The sequence below is a fragment of the Macrobrachium rosenbergii genome, chromosome 12 (assembly GCF_040412425.1).
Source record: "Macrobrachium rosenbergii isolate ZJJX-2024 chromosome 12, ASM4041242v1, whole genome shotgun sequence".
NCBI classification, from domain to species: domain Eukaryota; kingdom Metazoa; phylum Arthropoda; class Malacostraca; order Decapoda; family Palaemonidae; genus Macrobrachium; species Macrobrachium rosenbergii.
In genome coordinates, this window is record NC_089752.1 from 83,458,838 (window position 1) to 83,481,867 (window position 23,030).

At 44.6% G+C, this 23,030-nt stretch overlaps 1 protein-coding gene across 1 annotated transcript in view; it reads right to left on the reverse strand.

Annotated features, from left to right (window-relative positions):
• Ice2 (Interacts with the C terminus of ELL 2) overlaps positions 1–17,259 on the reverse strand; it is a 272,986-nt gene extending 255,727 nt beyond the window's left edge. Inside the window, exons 1-2 of the mRNA XM_067113127.1 lie at positions 17,245–17,259; positions 16,142–16,277 (exon numbers count right to left, since the gene is read on the reverse strand). Of these exons, the coding sequence (XP_066969228.1) occupies positions 16,142–16,277; positions 17,245–17,259 (151 nt within the window). The remainder of the gene's footprint in view (positions 1–16,141; positions 16,278–17,244) is intronic.
• Between the last annotated feature and the right edge of the window lie 5,771 nt (positions 17,260–23,030).

Here is a 23,030-nt window from a genome sequence, read left to right on the forward strand (position 1 = left end):
CCACATTCCACATTAGCACCCCATCCTGGAATGGTATTTTACCAGGGGAAAGAAGGAATCATGGGAGGGTCACCGGGTGACACAGGTCTCTCCCAGAAATAGATTTTCCTTTGTCAAAATCCTTTTCTGGGTTTTCCAACCTGTGTCATCCGGTGAAATAATAACAGAGAAATCAAAATACCATCCTGAAACAAAAGGGAGACTTGTAGAGGAAAGTAATAAAACTAAATTTCCACAAGAGTTTTAATTATCCCAGTAGCAAGATGTGGTATTAAGATATAATAAAGATATAATAAATATACTTAGATTTAATGCAATATTAAAGGGTACATGAATATAAAATCATCCTTAGATTAATGAGTACATGAAAGTGAAAATTAAGTACTAAACATATACTTAAAACTAAGGTGGGGAAACTATGTCCCACAAGATAATACATGTAACATTTAAATTAAACACATAGACAGGACAAAACTATGACATGGTCAGGAGATAGGCTGTGAAGCATGCCTGACCTGGAGATGACCGAGGGGAATAAATGAGGCAGGTAGGAGGGAGGAGAGTGACTGAGTACTAAGAAGAATTAAACTGGGGGGGGAACGATGTTCCCTGCCGCCACTGTAGTGAATTTCAGAGCTTCTAGTGATTTCAGGTAGTGGCGTTTTAAAACTACTGTTGGAGACTTCCACCCGTGTATTTTGAAAGATCCTCGAAATTCATATAATGGAAATAGTTAGTGGAGGTGGCCACTGCTCTAATGTCATGTACTTTTGGGACTGAATCTGGGTTTGCATGTTTAATGAAATACAGGATCTGTTGCCTAATGGCTTTCAAAGAGATAGTTCCTCCCCCTTCCCTTATAAACAGAGGCCCGGAAGTTATGTGTGAGGTCCTGTCTAAATAGGATTTCAAAGGTAAAGACTGGGCATAAAGACAGGTCCTGTGGGAGGGGGATGACCTTCCAGGAGACCACCTATCTCGAGGATCTTCATTTTAGCTAGGAACTTAGGGTGAGGAGCTAGCAACACTTCACCTGATGGAAGGAAATCAACATGATTGGGTTCTCTAGACAGGGCAGACAGTTCAGAAATTCTAGCACCTGAAGCTAAACTAATCAAAACTAAGGTCTACCTCAATAAGTCAGTGAAAGAGCAATTTTGATTATCTATTTCTGAGGCTAATTTAAGAACATCATTTAAGAACCAGGAAACCGAATGTGGGCGGGTTACTGGTCTTAAACGAGCACAGGCTTTAGGGATAGACGAAAAATAAGAGTCTGTTAAGTTAATCTTAAACCCGTGTAAAAATATCTTTTCAAAGCTGATTTTGCTGTAGTAATGGTACTTGAGGCCAGACCTTTCTCAAATAATGACCTAAAAATGAAATAGCTAAATTAGTGGTCATTACAGTAGCTTCAGATTCTTTTAAGAAGAGTGCTAATTTCTTAACAGCTGAGTCATATTGTCTAAGAGTGGATTCCCTTTTATCTGATTCTAGGAACAAAGTGTTAATAGGATCAATATTAGCATCCTTCTGAGCTGCAAACTTCATGAAATCCACAACGCCAGGGCATTCTGAATTCTTGAGGAAGCTGACACAGTCTGAGTTTGTACTATTTTGCGTCAGTTTGGGTTGGGAATTTGCAAACACCAAGCTTCAGCTCTAGAAGAAGTGGAAACCAGTTGCTCTTCGGCCAGTTTGGAGCTACTAGGGCTATCTGACCCTTGAATGTCCTGAGCTTGTGAAGGACTTTCAGTAACAGGTTTACTGGAGGAAAGAGGTAGATCCTTTTCCACTTGTTCCAATCTATGGACATTGCATCTGTGGAGTGAGCTAGAGGGTTCAGGTTGGGAGCAACATAACAAGGTAGTTTGTGGTTGCATTCTGTTGCAAAGTGATCTACTTGAGACCCGGAACTTGATTGCAAATCCATTTGAATGAAGTTTTGTCCAGGGACCATTCCGACTCCAGCGGAGTTGTCCTGGATAGGAGTCTGCAATGACATTCGGACCCCTGCAAGGTGGGTAGCAGACAGATGCCACCGGTGTTTGTTTGCTAGAGAGAATATTGCTATCATAACCTGGTTGATCCGACTCGACTTGGAACCTCCCCTGTTTAAACAATGTACTACTACTGCGCTGTCCAGGACCAATCTTATATGAATCAGATTGTTTGGACGCAGTTTCTTCAGGGTTAGAAAGACTGCCATAGCTTCCAGAACATTGATATGAAACTGGCGGAACATGGTAGACCAAGTCCCCTGTACCTTCTTGTGTTGGGAGTATCCTCCCCACCCGCTTAGGGAAGTGTCAGTGTGAATCACTAGTGATGGCGGAGGAAACTGAAGAGGCACTGACTTGATAAACTCTTGACAGTCGTCCAAGGTCGAGTCTCTTTTTCAAAATCGGCGGAATCAGAGATATTTTGTCTCTGAACCTGACATTGGCTCGACTCCGCCATACCCTGTTTATGTCTTTCAGTTTGGATTTCAAAAGAAGATCCGTCACTGAAGCAAACTGAAGAGAACCTAAGACTCTTTCTTGGGTATGACGGGAAGCTTTCTTGTTCTTGAGGAACTGTCTGGTTGCTTTTGCTATTTCTCTCCGTTTGGCCGGCAGAAGAGATAGTCTGTGTGCACACAGGTCCCATTGGATTCCTAACCATTGAAAGCGACTCTCCGGCACTAGGCGGGATTTCTCCTTGTTTACCTGAAAGCCGTGATTCCAGAAAGCCGATTACTATGGCTGTTGCTTTCCGGCATTCGTTGACGTTGGATGCCCAAACAATCCAATCGTCTAGGTATGCGGCTAGTATGATCCCCTGAGACCGTAGTTGCTGAACTACCGTATCTGCCAGTTTGGTGAAGATTCTGGGAGCTATATTGAGACCGAATGGCATGACCCTGAATGAGTATGCCTGATTTCCTAGTCTGAACCCCAGATAAGGAGAGAACCTTCTTCGCAATCGGGACGTGATAATAGGCGTCTGAAAGATCTATAGAGAGGTGGTTACGGCTCCCAATGGGGCAGTAGGGTCCTAACCTGTTATAGATTGTAAGCATTGGAAACTTGTCGCATTGAATGTAGGAATTTAGACAGGACAAGTCTAGAATTACTCTTCGCCGACTGGAACCTTTCTTTGGAACACTGAACAGTCTGCCTTGAAATTTCAGATGTCTCGCTTTCTTTATTGCCCTCTTTAATAATAGATCTTTCACAAAGTCCTTCAGAGCCTTGGAGGGTAATTGATGGAACCTGACTGGGGGGGGAGGACTTCTGCACCAACTCCAGCCCAGTCCCTTGGAGACTATGCTCTGGGCCCAGGGACTGAAGCTCCACTGGTCCCGAAAATGGTATAACCTCCCGCCTACCTGAGATATCTCACTGGGCTTGAGAGGGTCTGCCTCCTCTGGAGCCTCTGCCTCCCCCTTCCTCTGGAGGAGGAGCGGAAGTTCCTCTACCTGAAGTACCCCTAGCTCTCGTTCCCTTTGCATTTTGGATGGACCGAAATGCACCTTGGCTTTCATAGAAGGCGTTGAAAGCTGGGGAGAGACGTATGAAGGAGCAGCGAGAGGTTGATGGGCTGGTTGGACCAGCACATACTGAGGTTGAGGTTGAGGCTGGGAGGTTGAAGGATGACCAGGGACGGGGGACCTGGACAGCCTGCAAGACAGTCTGAGTCGAGCCGTTTAAACTTCTTGAACTTCTTCCTGGCTTGGGATGAGTTCGGCGGGCTCAGACTGCTTCCTCTTAGAGGATAAACCCCATCGGGAGCGGAGACTCTGGTTGGCCCTAGTTGCCTCGGCTAGGACGCATCAACCTCTTCCTGGGGAAGAGATTAGCTCCCCAGATGGAGCTTTTTATGAGCCTGTTAGGCTCATGACGGATGGAGGCTGCCGAAAAGATGTGTTTCCAGCAGTTCAACCAGGCCTTAATGAAATCATACAGGTCCTGTTGAAAACTCCCTAAGAGAGATTTCGTCAGTACCTGGAATAGCGCATCTTCGCTATATACTACTGACATTGCCTCTGCCAAAGTCAGAGAGTTTAAGGACCTACTAAGTCTGTCCTTAGACTCAGCTTCAGCCTTTAGGAGCGACTCCGGGATCCTAGGGAGTTGCTCGCTGAAGAGGTTAGAAGCGCAGTCAGGGTCCAGCCGAGTAACCGTGAAGGTATCCGGAGCTCCTACCCAATACTGAGAATCTCCAGGTAAGACAAGAGAGGTGGGATCTGTCTCCCGGAGATGAGGAAGGGGCTTACCCTCTATACAAGCCTGGTTGGTGAGGGAGGCCACTTTAGAGGTGCAAGGGGTGGGGAGAATTTCTCCTAGAGAGAACATTGTAAAGGCACCTTTGGCGGGAGTGAGTTTGGTGTTCTCCGCCTGCCACTCCGACAAAGTCCGTAGTAGGGCTGACTGGGCCTGGTCCCTCGGGAAGATGACAGTTTCCTTGGGGACCTTATCGGACCGAACCCATGCCTCCTCCGTAAGCCTGACATAACCTGCGTAAGGTGATTTCAGGTTAGGAGGGAAGAATTCCAATTCCTCCAGCCTACGAGTGCCTAGGCCCTCGATAGTGAGGGTACCCTCATGCTGGAGGGCAAAGAGGGTCAGGCGTCAGGGGTTTCCTTTATCAAAAGGAGGTAGGCTGGAGGTGTCCGGGATTGAGAAGGGTTTGTTGGCCGCTCCGCCACTCATGAACCCGGAGATTAAAGTCCTTTGAGACTTAACCTCTTCTGACAATGAGAGCATGGAAGCATTTGACGAAGACAGCTGACTTGAGAGTTGCGACAGCTTGTCGTCAACCCTTTTGTCAAACTGCTTCATAAGAAGCTCAGCAAATGCTTCAGCATCAAAGGAAGGAGGGGTGGGAACCTCCTTACTTTGTTTAGCTCGTGCTCCCTTCCCAGAAGTAGAGGCCTTGCTCGTAGATGGCACGGGGCCAGGGGCCGTGGACGTCTTCGAGGGAACCCCGGAGCGGACTTTCTGGGACTTTAAGGTCTTTTTATTTACAGATTTAACCTTAGGGACGGTAGACCTTGCACCGTCCATAAGGCAAGAGGATTTCACAAATCCTCGGAAGGAAGAAGCAGTGGAAGAAGGAGAACTAAAGAGAAGATCACCTGCCTCACTTACCCCCTTACCTGCCTGCAAGTCCAGGTCAACATTCATCGGCTCGAGGTCGAGATTAAGAGCCGCAACATCCTCGGCGACAACTCCGCATGCAGCGACTTCTTCTTGGGAGGGCTGCGTCATTTCCCGGATCCCAGCGATCAAGGGGGCGGCTACCTCGTCCGCAACTGAAGCTGAGATCCAGGCGCCGGGGAAGAGAACGTTACAGACGTCCTTAGATAAAACGTAGGGTTTTCCTGCCCCAACGTTCCTCCCGAAGCCGCTGACCCAGGTCTTGAGGGTCGACAACGAAGAGTCCCGAGAGCTGCGGTCAATCTGGAAGGGGGAGAAAGTCAGGTGACTGAGCCTCCTAAAGGGAGAATATGTTATAATTATCCATAAGAGACAAAACTGAAGGTGAACGTGAATCGGAAGTGGAAAACTAACTTACCGACTCATCCAGAACCTGTTAGTAGAGGGCGTAGCACACCTCACAACCATCAGGGTGCCAGGCGATCAGGTCCCCACGTGGACAGCAGCACACCGAGTGGGACCTTGTTTTTTCATGCCCGCTGGCTTGATGCAGCACAGCGGTGCACCCCTGCTCCTGACAAGGCACCATCTGTAAGTTGACCGGTATATGAGTATGCTGATAGGGCTGCCGGAGTGGAATGCCGGAGCAGTGTCTTAGTATAATAGTTATCCAGGTAGGTCCGCCGGAGCTTACCGGGAGTATAAGGGGCCTACTGGAACATGCAAGATCAACTACCTAGAGGACCACGGAGTTAATCCAGAGCGACGGGAAGGTCCCAAAAGGCCAGTTAATCTACAAGGTAATAAATAAATGTATATATATATATACAAACAATATCCAGATAGGTCCCACCGGGCTTTATAACTGTTTTGGGGAGGTTAAGGGGCCTACTGGAACATGCAAGATAACCTAAAGGGACCACCGGAGTTAATCCAGAGCGACGGAAAGGTCCCAAAAGGGTAGTATATAAACATAATATAATATATATAAAATGAATATAATATAAATGCATCTAGGGAAAAGTCAACTATAAAAGTGGATATTTCTGCTTGGAGCCGGGGGAGTCCTGTACTCCAATACGGTGACGGCGGAGGAGGTGTAGTGAGCACCGTCCGACCAAACACCGTACCCACCGGAGTGGAAGGCGACAAGAACGTCCGACTACCTAGCAGAGAAAACACAAAGATAGCTAAAATGGAGAGTAGATACTGGGAACTATAGGTGTTCTAAGTGAATAGAACAAATATAAATGTCATAGCGTGTGAACAACGGAAGACAGTCAGGTGGGAAACTCTAACTGGCAACATGAACACAAATTTTTCTCCCCCCGAGATATTGTTCTGAGAACGACACTCGGTTGGGAAAAAGCGCGTACTGACACTAGGATGGGGGGGGGATGGTATAGGCCATGAGCGAGGGATCCAAGGTAGCGACCAGGGGGTGGAGAAGCACTCTCCGGGTGCCATGAGATCCATCCTTCTCCCTACGATCGGACGAACATGTACGAACGATACTGAGAGAGGATAGGACAGGGAACTCTCAAAGGCCAAAAAGCAAAGAAAGGAATGGGAAACAGGGGTGTGGGAGCACCCCCGGTCCCCAACTGAGGTCTCGATGGGTGTGACCGGGTAAGGTCGGAACCCGTTAGCGAGAGAACAGACCAATCAATGCAGAGGAAGGGGATATAAAGCTGTGGCGAAAGGAACAGGATAAACTCTCGGGCCTTGGTAAGTTAACATAATATATGAAAGCGAACCAAGGGTGGGAGAGGAAGCTGGGGAGGGGGAGGAAGGAGTAATGGGGTAGGAGAGGGGGTAAACATGAAGATGGAGAATAACCCAAGATGTGGTTCGGATGAAGGTAGGCTACATGAGAAACCTCGCTATTCCAGCTTAACCTTTTTAGGACTCTAGAGCCTAAACGGAAAGGCCAAAACAGGGAGAGGGAGAAGCGCAAGCCCGATTTCTCTAACCAAACGCCACACAAAGGAAGCTCCAACCATGAACCCTCCTACACACCAAACCTTCTCTCCCTAGCAAGGGAAGAGACTGCCATAGCTACAACCTAGGCTAACCTAACACAGCCAGTGGCTGAGGGAGGAAGCCCAGGGGAAATAGTATCTACTCAACTAGCCTAAAGTTAACCTATCCTAGGCAATAAAATAATAATGATTTAACAAATCATAAGAACATATGTAGAAGGGAAGACCAAACCCAACGCGATATGAGCGCGGAGGGAAAATGGCCGACCTTCCAGATATAAAACTAAAGGATATAATCCGCAAATATCAAAGACATCCGTGCGCTAGGCTTAAAATAAGCTTGATAAGCATAACTGTACCATCTCAAGTAATATATCCAAGCACTGGAGGAAGTGAGGGTCCAAAATATAACACGTATAATAATTGATAAAGAGCAGATAGGCCCGAGGGGGAAAACTCGTAGCATAAACGACAAGGACCTAAACTTCCCCAGAGAAGGATAAAAAACAATAATATAAAAAACCCAATTGAATATAGAATAAGCAAAAGGGCACAACATAAGAAAATGAAGGGGAACGAAGCCCCAACATAATTCCTGCACCGAGACTGAAGGTCACATGAGGTCGGGAGAAGGTGGATGAGACAGGCATATAAATCCCCCTAATTATTAAATTAGAGGGAAATAAGGAGCCTCAACCGCCTAAAATAAAAAACAGAGATGGTACTCAACTTAGGTGAGGAATCCAGGGAGGATGCCATAGTAAATTAATCAAAGAAAGTGCACACACAAACAGAACAACAACAGCGGATTTCTTGCTAAAAGTGCATTGTGGGTGACGCTGTTTGTTTACAGTCCGCGAGTGGTGCGGGGTTTATAACGGCACCTCACTCGGTGGGACTTTTGACATTGGGAATGTTTACAGGGCGGAGGCCTGTGATTGTGACAATCTCACCCTTTCTCATACACGACTCCATTTCATGGAGCTCTCACCGGGGTAGTAACTCCGGCTTAGCTTTTTAGCTTTTCTCTGGTATATTTATAAATAGCTTTACCTAGAAATAAGTGCTGAAAGGTTATTTCACCGGGTGACACAGGTCGGAAAACCCAGAAAAAGGGATTTTGACAACGGAAAAATCTATTTCTGGGGGAAGACCAGTGGCGGCTCGTGACTGTTATTGATGGGAGGGCTGTTAATTGTGAAAAATTGAGTTCTTTCAATGAAGAAACCGTCTTTGCTTCTTGTGCCATTTTGCAAAATAATGCCAGAGGCCTACCTGTAAAAAAGAAGAATAAATACTATTTTATACGATGTTTCTGTGATCTTACAACATCTATGATAATTAAAATTGAGCACAAGCCATCACTGATCAATAATATTTTAAAATCATCCCTGGCAAATTGCTAAACACTATCAAAAATAAGAGCGACGCAAAACATACATACCATCACACCAACGTCTGAGACAAGACTGGTGGGAGGCAGTCCACATTCTGCACACCACCCGGAAGCCTCCCCCTTCTCCACGCCCATTCACAACAACCGTCACACCAACGTCTGAGACAAGACTGCATGGGAGGCAGTCCACTCTCCATATTGCCCAGGAAGCTTCCCCCCTTCTCCCCGCTTTCAGTATCATTAAATAGTAAATAATTTACGAAACTTCCTCATTGTTTTGCAGTAATTTTTTCATATAAATATATGAGAATAGGTGTTTTCATGTTAATGATAGTCAAACATCAATAAATTAACTTTATTTTCGTGAATCCTAGAAATCCACTGAGGGGGCTGCAGTCTCACAGTCCCTATTGACGAGCCGCCCCTGGGGAAGACCTGCGTCACCCAGTGAAATGGTTCCAATAGCACACGTTTCTAGGTATAAATATTGCTAAATATACCAGAGAAAAAGTTATCCATAATGCCAGGGTTGTTACCCTGGAAAAATCACCACAATGGTGTCGGTATGCACTAAGGAGTGAATGGTAGCCACTGTCACAGATGCAATGTTTTTCATCCCAACAGACTTCTCCGTTCTCAAAGCCCCCAACATGGGTGGACCGTTCCACCCATTACCTTCCGTTTGCTGCCACCTACCACTCGCGCCCGCCATCTTCATCCCAAAATTAGCACCCTCCAAGCTTGTTATGCTATCCGGGTGGGAAAGGAAGTATAGGGATGGGTCACTGGGTGACACAGGTCTTCCCCCAGAAATAGATTTTTCCGTTGTCAAAATCCCTTTTCTGGGCTCGACCTGTGTCAACCAGTGAAATAGTAACAGAGAAACAGCCATACAATAGCATGGTGGTACCATCTAAAGGATTACCTTAATGGAGCTAAATAAAACTAAGAGAACAATACTGAGTTTTAATAACCCCAAATTATAGAGTTCAAAATATAATTAAAAACTATACGGCACATAGCCTAAAAATACCAAATAACCAACATCAAGATACTTAAAGCTAAACAGATTATGTCTTAAAACAGGATCTCAATGTTACAGGCAGGAGTCAGGCTGTGAAGCAGACCTGACCTAAAAAGGCTAAAGCAGGGTAAGCAAGCGAGGCAGGTAGGCGAGAGAATATACCAATAGGTAATTTAATCACGAATTACATTACAACAAGGATAAACAAGTTATATACTAGTCTTGAGCTGGGCCAGGAGGAACAATACTTCCTGCAGCTACAGTGGAATATTTAAGAGCCTCTAAGGACTGAAGATAGTGGCGTTTAAATACTGTTGGTGATTTCCAGCCCGTATACTTTTTAAGGTCATCAAAATTCATATTGTGAAAATAATTAGCTGAGTGAAGGCTAATCAGGGAAATATCATGTACCCGAGGTACTGAATCCGGGTTAGCCTGTTTAATAAAATAAAGAATTTGTTGTCTGATGGCCTTTAAGGAAATGGTACCCCCATTTTCCCTAACAAAAAGAGGGCCTGAAGTTCTTTTAGAAGTTCTATTTAAATAAGCTTTTAAAGTGTTAACTGGACATAAAGATAGATCCTGTGGAAGGGGAATAATCTTCCAAGGAGACCATCTATTTTGTGGATCCTCATTCTTTGCTAGAAATCTGGGATCCGGAGACAACAGAACTTCTCCTGACGGGAGGAAATCAACATGATTCAGTTCTCTAGAGAGAGCAGATAGTTCAGAAATTCTAGCCCCTGAGGCTAGACTTACTAAAAATAACGTCTTCCTTAACAGACTCGGGTATGTACATAATTCGTTATCAGTGTCTGATGCCAATTTAAGTACGTCATTTAAGAACCACGAAACCATGTGTGGACGGATTGCTGGTCTAAGGCGAGCACATGCTTTAGGAACTGACGAAAAATATGAGTCTGTAAGGTTAATATTAAAGCCATGTAAAAACATTTTCCTTAAAGCAGATTTTGTTGTAGTAATAGTACTAGTGGCAAGTCCTTTCTCAAATAATGATCTGAAGAAAGAGATTGCTAGATTCGTGGTCATTTTCTGAGCTTCAGATTCCCTTAGAAATAATGCTAACTTTTTAACTGCTGGGTCATATTGTCTAAGTGTAGATTCCCTCTTATCTGATTCTATGAACAGTGTATTAAGAGGGTCAATGTTAGCATCTTTCTGAGCTGCAAACTTCATGAAGTCCATAAAGCTAGGGCACTCAGAATTCTTGAGGAAACTGACACAGTCCGAGTTTGCACTAGTGTCAATCTTGGATTGGGAATCTGTTTGTGCCAGAGTTTCAACTCCAGTAGAAGAGGAAACCAATTGCTCTTCGGCCAGTTGGGTGCCACAAGTGCTACTTGACCTTTGAATGATCTGAGTTTGTGTAAAACTTTCATTAATAGGTTTATTGGTGGAAACAGATAGATCCTTTGCCATCTGTTCCAGTCGACTGACATCGCATCTATGGAATGAGCTAGAGGGTCTAGATTGGGAGCAACGTAACACGGAAGCTTGTGGTTGCTCTCTGTGGCAAACAGGTCTACCTGGAGACCCGGTACCTGAAGACAAATCCACTATGAACGGTGTCTTGTCCAAGGACCATTCCGACTCCAGCGGAGTTGTCCTGGATAGAGAATCTGCAATGACATTTCGAACACCTGCCAGGTGGGTAGCTGACAGGTGCCAAAGATGTTTCCTTGCCAGAGAGAAATTGCAATCATTACCTGATTGATATGGCTCGACTTGGAGCCCCCTCTGTTTAGGCAATGTACAACTACTGCACTGTCCAGCACCAGTCTGATGTGAATCTGTCTGGTTGGACGTAGTTTCTTTAATGTTAGAAAAACTGCCATTGCCTCTAGAATGTTGATATGGAACTGGCAGAATACTGTCGACCATGTTCCTTGAATTTTCTTGTGTTGGGAGTATCCTCCCCATCCGCTTAGGGAAGCATCCGTATGGATCACTAGCGATGGAGGGGGAAATTGAAGAGGCACTGACCATGCCAAACTCTTGACTGTCGACCATGGTGAAGCTTTTCCTCAATATCGGCGGAATTAGAGACACCTTGTCTCTGCTTCTGCTGTTGGCTCATAGTTCCGCCATACCCTGTTTATATCCTTCAGTCTGGCTTTTTAGTAACAAATCTGTTACTGAAGCGAACTGAAGGGAGCCTAGAACTCTTTCCTGGGTACGACAGAGGCTTTTTGTTCTTGAGGAACTGCCTGGTAGCTTTGGCTATTTCCCTCCTTTTGGCTGGCGGAAGTGATAGATTGTGTGTGTTTAGGTCCCATTGGATTCCCAACCACTGAAATTGAGCAGCCGGAACTAGATGGGATTTCTTCCTGTTTATTTGGAATCCCAAGTATTCCAGGAAGTTGAATACTGTGATTGTTGCTTTTGACATTCCTTGGCGTTGGATGCCCATATTATCCAATCGTCCAGGTATGGAGTTTAGCATAAATCCCTTGAGCCCGTAGTTCTTGGACTACTGTCTCTGCCAGTTTGGTAAATATTCTGGGCGCTATGTTGAGCCTTGAATGGCATGACTCTGAACGAGTATGCTTGTTTTCCTAGTCTGAACCCTAGGTAAGGAGAGAAACTTCTCGCAATCGGGACGTGATAGTATGCGTCTGAAAGATCTATAGAGGTGGTGACGGCCCCACGGGGAAGTAGGGTTCGTATCTGCGAGATTGTAAGCATGCGAAACTTGCCGCATTGAATGTATAAGTTGAGACGAGACAAGTCTAGAATTACTCTTTGCTTGTCTGAGTCTTTCTTTGGGACACTGAACAGACGGCCTTGAAATTTCAAATGCCTGACTTTCTTTATTGCCTTCTTTTGCAGAAGGTCTTTTACATAGTCCAGTAATTCTTTGGATGGAGGTCGATGGAATCTGACTGGCGGAGGAGGCCCTCTGCTCCAGCTCCATCCCAGACCTTTTGAAATTATGCTGTGGGCCCATGGACTGAAGGTCCACTGGTCCCGGAAGAGATACAATCTCCCGCCTACCTGAGGAGGCTCACTGATTGGAAGAGGTCTTACTCCCTCTGCCTCCTCGGGCTCCTCTTCCACGTGAGAGAGGTCTGGACGCTGCTCTACCTCTGTAGGCGGCTCTGGCTCTACTACCCCTCGCATATCTATTGTATCCCCGAAACGCCCCTTGGTTTTCAAACGAGGCGTTGAAAGCTGGAGACGTCACGAAGGCTGGCGGAGCCGAAGCTTGCTGAGCCGGCTGCATCAGTACGTACTGCGGCTGAGGCTGTGCCTTAGATGTGGAAGGCTGGCCGATCTGTGAGACCGGTACCGCCTGAAGCACAGTCTGAGCCTGAGGCTTCCGATAGTTCTGGAATCTCCTGAACCTCTTCCTTTCCTTAGGTTGAGGTCCGGAGGTCTCAGAGGACTTCCTTTTGAAAGGAAGACCCCAGCGAGAGCGAAGACTCTGGTTCGCTCTGGTTGCCTCTGCCAGGACATTATTGACCTCATCCTCTGGGAAGAGGTTAGGTCCCCAGATAGAGCTCTTCATGAGTCTATTGGGCTCATGCCTGATGGTGGCGTCGGCAAAGATGTGCTTTCGGCAGTTCTGCCTCGCGACCACAAAGTCATAAAGGTCCGATTGGAAGGATGCCAATAATGACTTTGTGAGGACCTGAAACAGAGGTTCGTCTGTATAGACTAATGCAGTTACCTCTGAGATGGTGACGGAATGAAGGGAGCGACTCAACCTGCATCTAGTCTCAAACTCCGTCTTCAGCAGAGCATCCAGAATCCTGGGAAGTTGCTCGCTGAACAGGGTGGAGGCACACTCGGGATCGAGTTTCCCCACCGTGAACGTTGCCAGAGCTCCCACCCAACATTCCGAATCTCCGGGGAAGAGAAGAGAAGTAGGATCTGTCTCCCGGAGTTGAGGTATGGGTTTGCCCTCTATCCCAGCCTGAAGGGTCAGCTCTGCAATCTTAGTAGTGCAGGGGGTCGGGATAGAGTCCCCTACAGAGAACATTGTGAATTGTGAAACTTCCTCTAAAGGGAGTAAGTTTCGTGTTCTCGCACTCCCAGTCAGTGAGAGCACGCATCAGGGTGGATTGAGCTTGGTCCCTAGGAAAGATGACCGTTTCCTTAGGGACCTTATCGGATCTAATCCAGGCTTCCTCAGTTAACCTGGGAGGCACTAGGTTGGCCGGAAAGAACTCTAGTTCTTCCAGACGACGAGTGCCCAATCCCTCTATGGTCAGTGTGCCATCGTGCAGGGGGGCATGCAGGGCCAGCCGCCACAGGTTCCCCTTATCAAAGGGGGGCAGTCTGGAAGCATCCGGGACAACATGTGACTGCTGTACTGCTCCGGATTGGATGAATCCGGAGAGCAAGCTTTCCTGGGCCTGCATCCTCTGTGCCAATGACACCACTGACTGTCCGGAGGTCTCTAAGCTTGTGACAAGCTGAGACGAGAGATCTTGTAGCCGAGCTTCAACCTTAGAGTCGATCCTCTGCATCAGCAGGTCGACGAAAGCCTCAGAGTCGAAGCTAGGCTGTGGGGGCTTAGCCTTCGAAACTCTGGTCCTCGACCCCTTAGACGGGGAAGTAGCCTTACTTAAGGACGTCACTGGTATGGGAGCCAGTGACGACCTTGAGGGAGCTGGCGGATTAGACCTTTGAGGTCTAGAAGACTTGGGTAAGTCCTTCTTCTTCAGAGATTTCACCTTGGGGATAACAGACCGAGATCTGTCCCCAAGGATAGCTGACTTGGAAAATCCTTGAAAAGAAGAGGACGAAGATGGTGAACTAACTAAAAGTGATCTAATTCGCTACTTCCACCTGCCTCACTTACCGCCCTACCTTCTACCTGATGGTCATCTACGCTCATCGGCTCGATGTGGATGTTGATGGCCGCTACCTCTTCCGTCACCTCTTCGCACAGATTTTCGTCTTGGGGGGGCTGCGTCGCCTCCCTGATCCTCGCAATGAGTGGGGCGGCCACGTCCTTCGGTACTGCGGCGGAGATCCAAGCATTCGGATAGAGGAGATTGCAAATCTCCTCCGACAGTACATAGGGGTGGCCAGACGCAACATTTCTCCCAAATCCGCCGACCCAGGTCTTCAGGGTCGACAGCGAAGAGGCTCGGGTTGCTTGGTTAGACTGAAAGAGAAGATAGGACTTGCTAAAAATATTCTTGAGCAGCCGGAACTTCCAATTTTTTATCGCATATATCCATATGAGTCATTAAAATCAAAAGGGACTAAAGGTTAGCAGTCTCTTGTCACTTACCAACTCATCTGTTACCAGCTCGTAAAGAGCGTAACAAATCTCACAGCCGTCCAGGTGCCAAACGACCAGGTCCCCAACATGCACCGCGCAGCTGGAATGCGAGCGGCACACCTCGTGTCTGCAGGGTTGTTGGAGGACGGCCGTGCACCCTTGCTCCTGACAACGTACCATCTGTAAGTGGAATGACAGTACATGAGTATCATCGAGGCAAGACCCGCCGGAACTAAGTCCGGCAGCAAAAGTCTATCTTAACAAGATTATGGATGATGGTACATGAGTATCATCAAGGCAATGGATGAACCTGGGTATAGCTTTGCTGTAAGATATGGGAAAGTGCCCCCTTATCTTTGAGTCCATTACATACTCCATCACGTGTTATAGTGTTTATCATCTTACGACACAATACCTGGCCATGAGACTGACTAAAAGAGAATTCTTTGATATTAGTTTGGTCACCATGGAGGGCAGACAGACCCATGGAAGGTAACTCCTTGAGGACGAAACAAGCGACTATGCTATCAAAAAATATGAATAACTATGCTGAGAGAATGGTTACAAAGAAATACATTTGAGAAAATTATAAGATACACGAAACTGAGTCTTCTTTGTTATTTAAGCATCAGCCATTTACTTCTTACCCAGAACCACAACAAATCATTATAAATTTGGAAGAAGAATAGTTATGAGTAGTTCCAGTTCTTCTTTTATCGATCTGCCATCTAATCCATCTAGCCTACCTCGCATGCTTTCTCTGATGTTTCTGCCTCTCCTAACAACATCCCACTCAGTGACCCTCTGTCACCAGCACACTCCCTTACAATGTTCAGCACACTTTCTATTTACTGTTATACCAAGTTCAACTGTACTTACCTTACTACTGTATTTTATTTTTTAAAAATAATTGACATTTATATTTTTTCTTAATAATTATATTAGTACTGAGTGTAATTAAGCTAGCAAAATGGTGGGATTTTAAGTCATTTTCACATGAAAAGAAACTATAAATATTTTTCCCCTTAAAATAATAGCAGCTACAACTTTCACTTGTAAAATTTTGCTTATTATTGTTGTCAGGGACAAATTTCCTTTGCAAGTGAGGTTAACCTGTATTGTGGTTTGTCTTAACTCTGCCATTAACCATTAACAAGTGTTATCAGTGTTATTTCAAACTGTCAGTAAGGATTGTCTGAATTGACTGGAAATACTGTATTGTGTGTTTTTCACAGGTTCTAAAATGACCTCTTACGTACAGTGGAAAGCTTCCAGGGAATTAAGCAATGCCCTCATAGAGTACTGCCTATCCTGATAAAGACTGAAATGTATTAATATTACCTTCAAGAAGTGTTGTATTAGGACGCACAAGAAGATCCAACCACTGCTGCGTAATTTCAGAAAGAGTATTAACTTCACAACCAAAATACACTTGAAACTCAGGTTTAGCATATAAAATGTATGCTTTTGACTGCCCCTGAAAATGAAACGAAAAAAAATTACATAATTACAATTGCCTTGCCATTTAAGATAGTGATAAAAGATATCCCTAAATGCAAAAAAAGCAAGAAGTCTCATTGAATATCAATAAGACAGGTGAACATTTAATTGTGTGCCTGCTCAAATTGAATTCAAAGTAGTAACACATTAGATGAAGAGGACACCTACTGAGGAAACAAGTCGACCCAAAATCTTTTTCTGAAGATACAGAACTTTATTTTAGATGCCTTCTTGTGTCTTTATATCAACAAAAAGAACATTTTTGGGCAATAACAGTCAAATTTTTGGCACAATTCTTATCACTGAGCCAAGCATCTAATTATTCGAGGTCAATTCTGAAGACTTCTTAGACATCACTGATAGAAAAAAATTTTAAAAATTACATTTTTATAATAAAATAAAGTTTTATATATACTTACCAAGTAATTACATAGCTATTAGTTCACTGTACACAGCAGCTTGAATTCAAAATTTTGCGGGTAACACTTTACACGTCTGTGTAGGTGACCAGTTCCGCCCACTAGCGGGAATACTAGGAACAACTTTAGCAGATAACCTCAATCTGTTCATGCCTTATGTCCATCAATGGGGCAGAGGGTGGGCTCCAATCATGTAATTACTTGGAAAGTATATAAAACTTTATTATAAAAATGTCATTTTTATACATGTAACTTACCAAGTAATTACATAGCTGATTCCCACATTGATAGGAGGTGGAATACATGGATATATTCTACTCCAAAAACATTATGTAATGAATTTGAAAATTGAAAAAACTGCTAGCATTGAAAACCAATACCTGTTGTTACCTATCAGCTAAGAGAGCTACTGGGATACTGGTAGGTGCTCATCTTAACTCATAGTGGCGTGGCGGCATAACCAAGGGTCGCCTCCTACTTAGTGTGAACTTTGCAGCGAAGGAAGTAAGCACGACAGGTGCTCACCCTTGCCCTGGGCATAGCACCAAAATAAAAACCAGACAACATTGTCACCTAGACTGAGATAAAACCACAACCCATCCACTGAGAGTGGTGGGTGCTTCAGGTACAATGTACCCCTGGCTATGCAAAAAGCTCAACACCTTATTACATGGTGAAGAGACAGTAGGAAAAAACAATCCTTTGTTTCCTTCCATAATACTATGCCAGTCACTAGAAATGGTCTCAAGGCAATGAAAGATTCAACACTGTTCAACTTCCATTAAAAATAGTGAGACACAAAGAACAATTACATTCCCAGTAGTTCGAAGGCAGAATGAACATACAAGGCATAAAATGTATGTAAGCTAAAGAGGTAGAGACTACCATGATGTCTTTAGCTCTACTTAAAAGAAGGCAAACTGCTCTCTTAATTCTGAGTGTGTCCCAAGTTTGAAGTCCATGGGGTCAGTACGTTCTAGTCAGTGAATAAAGCGGATCTTGCCACATCACCATATGTAGAGGATGGTCCTCTGAAAAACTCCAAAAGGACAGACCTCCCTATTCTCTTACAGAAGGGAGGGCTTGAACGCTCAGAGAATGATCTGGTGTCAGGCTGTAGCTGGCACCAGAAGTGCTGAACGCCAGTTGAGCTAAGAGCTCGGTTGAGGGAGAGAAGTCCCACTTACACAAACGTGGGCAGGGGCTGTCCCCTGAGCATGCTACAGTCTTCTTAGAAGCCAGAGCTTCTACAGGGGAAGAAGACTGAACAGGGGACTTCCTCTTGCCTGGCTTGGGTGACAGGATCAGTCAGATTGGGTCACTATCCCAGGACCCCTGAGACTCTCTCTTTGAATAGCAGGAGGGAGGTTGAGGGAGCACCTGCTTGCTCTCTTCTCACCTTCTCTCGCTAGGACCAGGAACCCTTGCTGGCCTGGGTAGGGGTGCTACCGAGGCTGGTGCCAGTACACTGGGGGTTCAGAGAACCCCGGGTAGTGCTTGCACCCTTGTGCTCAGGAACGGGTGCAGTGGTACTCGCTGTACCACTAACAACAGACCTGTCAGCCCTCTCTGCAGCAGAGGGGTGACTGCTGGAAGCTCTATCGGACTTCCTGCAGGAAGATGAGGCAACCTACTTCTCCCTCCATTTGTTACCTTTGGAGGAAGAAGGGGAGGGGGTGACATCATGCAAAGATGAAGACAAAGACAATGACAACTTCCTCCTCCTCTTCTTGTCGAGAGCAGCCGAGGTCAACAGTGTGCGGAGGAAGAATCAACCAAGGATGATGAAGAAGGAAGCACCAGGGGGCACATCACAGATGCCACATGCAGTCGTCAAAGAAGTAGGGGCAGTCCTGGAGCCTGTGGAAACTGTGACCATCAAAGTCGTCACGGTCACAGTTGAAGCAGTCACTGGAAGGCCCTTCATAGCCTTCAAATGTTCAGTGAGACACAAAACACTCGGCTCCCCCAAGATGCTTAGGGAGGGCCACAGCTCCCTAAGCCCCATGCCTTCCACAGCACCTGAGGCTCCCAAAGAGAAATCGGGCTGGTCGTCTCCCCCCACAAGCTCTTTACCAAAGCAACAATAGGAGTCAGTGATGGGGAAACCACTCCCTTGGGAGTAGCAACAGTGTGAGGAAGTGTGTCACGTGGGAGAGAGGCACTATTTCTACAGAGGAGAGAAACCCATCACATGGCCTGTCCTTCCCTGAACAGTGCCTAAACACCTGAGGCTTCCTCCCACATGTAGATGGCTTAAGCGATTGAGAGGTTTGCATTTTATCAAAAAACTCAAAAAGCAACAACAACAATATATTTTGAGCAATGAAAAAAGCAAGAAAAATTTAAAAAGAAACAAACAGCAAGTCGGGCGGAGGACACAGAGATGTCTTTACACAATGGCAGCTGGAAGCAAAGTGGAGTGTAGACTGAAAGGTGAGCGGGGCTTCCACCTACCTATCGATAGTTAAGGACCTTGTATGAAAGTTAAATGGCCATTCCACCTCGCATTCACAAGATAGATCCTATGTAAAGAATGAAGGTTGGTATTTGTGTAAGACCTAACTGTCGATAGTTAAGGACCTTGTATGAAAGTTAAATGGCCATTCCACCTTGCATTCACAACATAAATCCTATGTAAAGAATGAAGGTTGGTATTTGTGTACAAACAAAAACTTATTGTAAGACCATCCAAGTGTGCTTAAATGGAGGCATGGCTGTGAAACATCATCATCATATTCTTCAGGGGCTTCCTCCTCACCAGCAGTAACTGCAGCAGCTATCTCGCTGTCAGATAACAGCTGGAAGCCAGGGTTGCCACTATCATTGTCCAGTCACTCCCATACATCTGTGTACATCATCCTTGGAGTTCTTCATTTGATGGGCGAGTAGAGCTTTCGGCTAGCACGCTGTTGGCCCAGCATTCGACTCTCTGACCGGCCAATGAAGAATTAGAGGAATTTATTTCTGGTGATAGAAATTCATTTCTTGTCATAATGTGGTTCAGATTCCATAATAAGCTGTAGGTCCCGTTGCTAGGTAACCAGTTGGTTCTTAGCCACATAAAATAAGTCTAATCCTTCAGGCCAGCCCTAGGAGAGCTGTTAATCAGCTAAGTGGTCTGGTTAAACTAAGATATACTTAACTCAACATCATCCTTGGGATCGTCCTCACCTCCCTTAGCAAGATGGACACAAAAGTCATCATGCCCGCATCTCCATTCAGCATATGGTTCCAAGAGTGCTTGAGGGTCTTAGTGACTTCCTTTCAAGCATCTGTAAAGTTGTAGATGGCAGACATCATTGAGTACCTTCAAAGATTCTCCAGGGTCCATTCCCCCTTGTATCTAAGCCTTGCTCCTTCTTCCCCTTCTCTTCGAGCACCACCATCACCTCCTCTAGGAACTTCCTCCAGTATTGCCATTTTGTCCATTGGCTAAATGAGTCCAGTCTTATTAGGAGACAAAAACATGACCCTAATATGACCTTTGTTGCCAACGAACTGGGTTGTATTGGGATGCACAGATGCACTGTCCATGAGAAGCAATGCCAAAGTCCTGTGTCTACTGACAAACAACCTCCTTGCAAAAATTAATTATGAAATAAGAGATGATTTTGGGGGTGGACCAAGCCTTTGCCAAATGATACCAAATCACTTGAAACTTATCCAGTAACCCATGCAGGACATGAGGTTGCTTTGCTTGTCCAACTACCATTGGTTTTCAGTGATGACTACCCGGAGTTGCACATAACAAAGTAGACACAGAATACTACAAAAGCTTGCAACTGGGTAAACTCTTTTCCTCCCTGTCAGCTTGTAATGTATGCTCTTTGGAAGTATCCAAAGCTTCACCATGATCTTGTTAGAAAGCTTATTCCAAATCTTGACCCAAAACAGCAAACCTTCAGATGCCTTATAGTCCACAACCCCAACAAAATCAAATCAAGGTTGACTGTTCAACCTCTTCATGTCGAAGTTTTGCCATTACTTTGGGGGCCTGACATCTTGACATTATCTTCCCAAATTCCATCACGCACTTTTTCAGCTTGTCCTTTGCATTCTTGATATCCTGCAAAGTTGACAGGGCAATGCTATACTCCTCGATTATAAGTTCCATAGACCAGCCTGTATTGATTCTCCTGACAATTTCAAGGTTCTTCTGAAGGGTCACCACCTTTCATGCCCTTTTAGGACAAGGTACGGACATAAAAAAAATACAGCAATTACAGAACCTGCAATGCTGTAGGGACTGCAAAAAAAGCAACTGATCTCACATCTCCCTCTGCCTTCCAGACTATGAAGAGATGATTGCTGAAACCAGAAAAGACCTCCTTCACCAACTCGTTGGCCTACTTGAGCAACAAATTTGGGAGATTCACTTGCAAGGCTTGGCACCTCTCCAAATTGTAAAGAATGCAGGGAACACTACTAGAGATAGCTAGAGGCAGACTTTGATGGAAAAAAATCACACAACCCTCCCTGAGTACCCCCAACACCACTGGCATAGGAGTGAGCTATCCACAAATACCATCCATGAATGACATGACAATACATTTTGAAAACTCTAAAGCCCTGTTTCCTAAATGCTGAGATTCCAGAGGAATACCATGTCTTTAACTTATCTGCTATGGGACCCAAAAAAGTATGCAAAAGACCACATCTCCAAAAGCCTGAAAAGGGTTTTACAAACCTGTCCTACATACACACATGAGATAAGCACATGTTATTCCGTGCTTCCAATAGAGAGAAGTGACAAGGAAGGGTTCTAAGATCAAGAAGTCTTAGCAAATGTATATCCTCATTCACCTTCCTAGCTTAGACAGCGTTGTCAAGGTCGGTCTACGAATGATTTGATGTTCTGGAAATCAGAAATATGGACAGTCCCAAGATATAACTGCACATTCATCTAACAAAGGATGATATACAGAAGGAAAATCATCTTCAAAATCAGAAACGGGATAAATGTGAAAAAATTGAAGTTGCTTCGCTAGATATGGCTATACAGTTGGCCTACAGCACACAAGGGTAACAGGTTCCGAGAACCCCAATGCATCCCTGAAACTGAGCATAATCACAAACCCCTTAACCCTTAAACGCCGGCTGGATGTATCGCATGTCGACTAAAATTGTCTGTCGGGTGCCGAGTGGACGTACCATACGTCGACTACAAAAAATTTCAACCTTCGGTCAACTTTGACTCGACCAAAATGGTCAAAAAACGCAATTGTAAGCTAAAATTCTTACATTCTAATAATATTCAATCATTTACCTTCATTTTGCAACAAATTGAAAGTCTCTAGCACAATATTTCGATTTATGGTGAATTTTTGAAAAAAACTTTTTCCTTATGTCCGCGCGGTAACTCGGCCAAAAATCTCAGAAATTCTTTCGTCACTTTGTCGTAATGTTTGTACCGTTTTATATTAGCCGTTACATAAAGTTTTATATATGAAAATGTGCCCAATTTCATGTAGAATACAACAAAAAATAACTCATGGTTGTAGCTTTTATCAGTTTTGAAATATTTTCATATAAATCACGATAAATAGAAAAAATTCGACCTTCAGTCAACTTTAACTCGACCGAAATGGTAAAAAACTGCAATTGTAAGCTAAAACACTTACAGTCTAGTAATATTCAATCAATTAGCTTCATTTTGCAACAAACGGGAAGTCTCTAGCACAATATTTCGATTTATGGTGAATTTTTGAAAAAAAATTTTTTTACGTTCATGCATTACGAATTCATGCATCATTTTGTGATAAGATTTTCTCTGTGTTGCTTTGATCATTTTACAATTTGTTATATACCAAAATCATCGCAATTTAGTGTACAATACTAAGAAAAAAATAACTCATTAGCTTTAACCGTTTTGCTCACAGCGCGATTTGTATACAATTATATATGAAATTTTTTTTTGCGCTGTCATATATTTCAATATTTATATATGATAATGATATTCTTTTTCATTTCTGATGGTTGCATACTATACTTCAGGCAATGATAAAAAAATGAGCCAAAAATGAACTCTTAATCTTAAAAACTAAGCATGCTGTGATTTTTTGAAAAAAACTTTTTTTCCACTTCGGCGCTAACTCCCGAACGCCGCCGGCATACGGCAGACACTTTTGTAAATAAAGGCTTGGCGTTTAAGGGCTATGGGGAGCGTTTGACGAAAAAATCGAAGAATCCAAATTTTTCCTGATATTTCACACACGGACTCTTACACCTCTTGACTATATTCTCAGAAAATTTTATTACCAAATTCACAATAGTTTTGGAGTTATAAGCCAAAACCGTAATGCTACTAT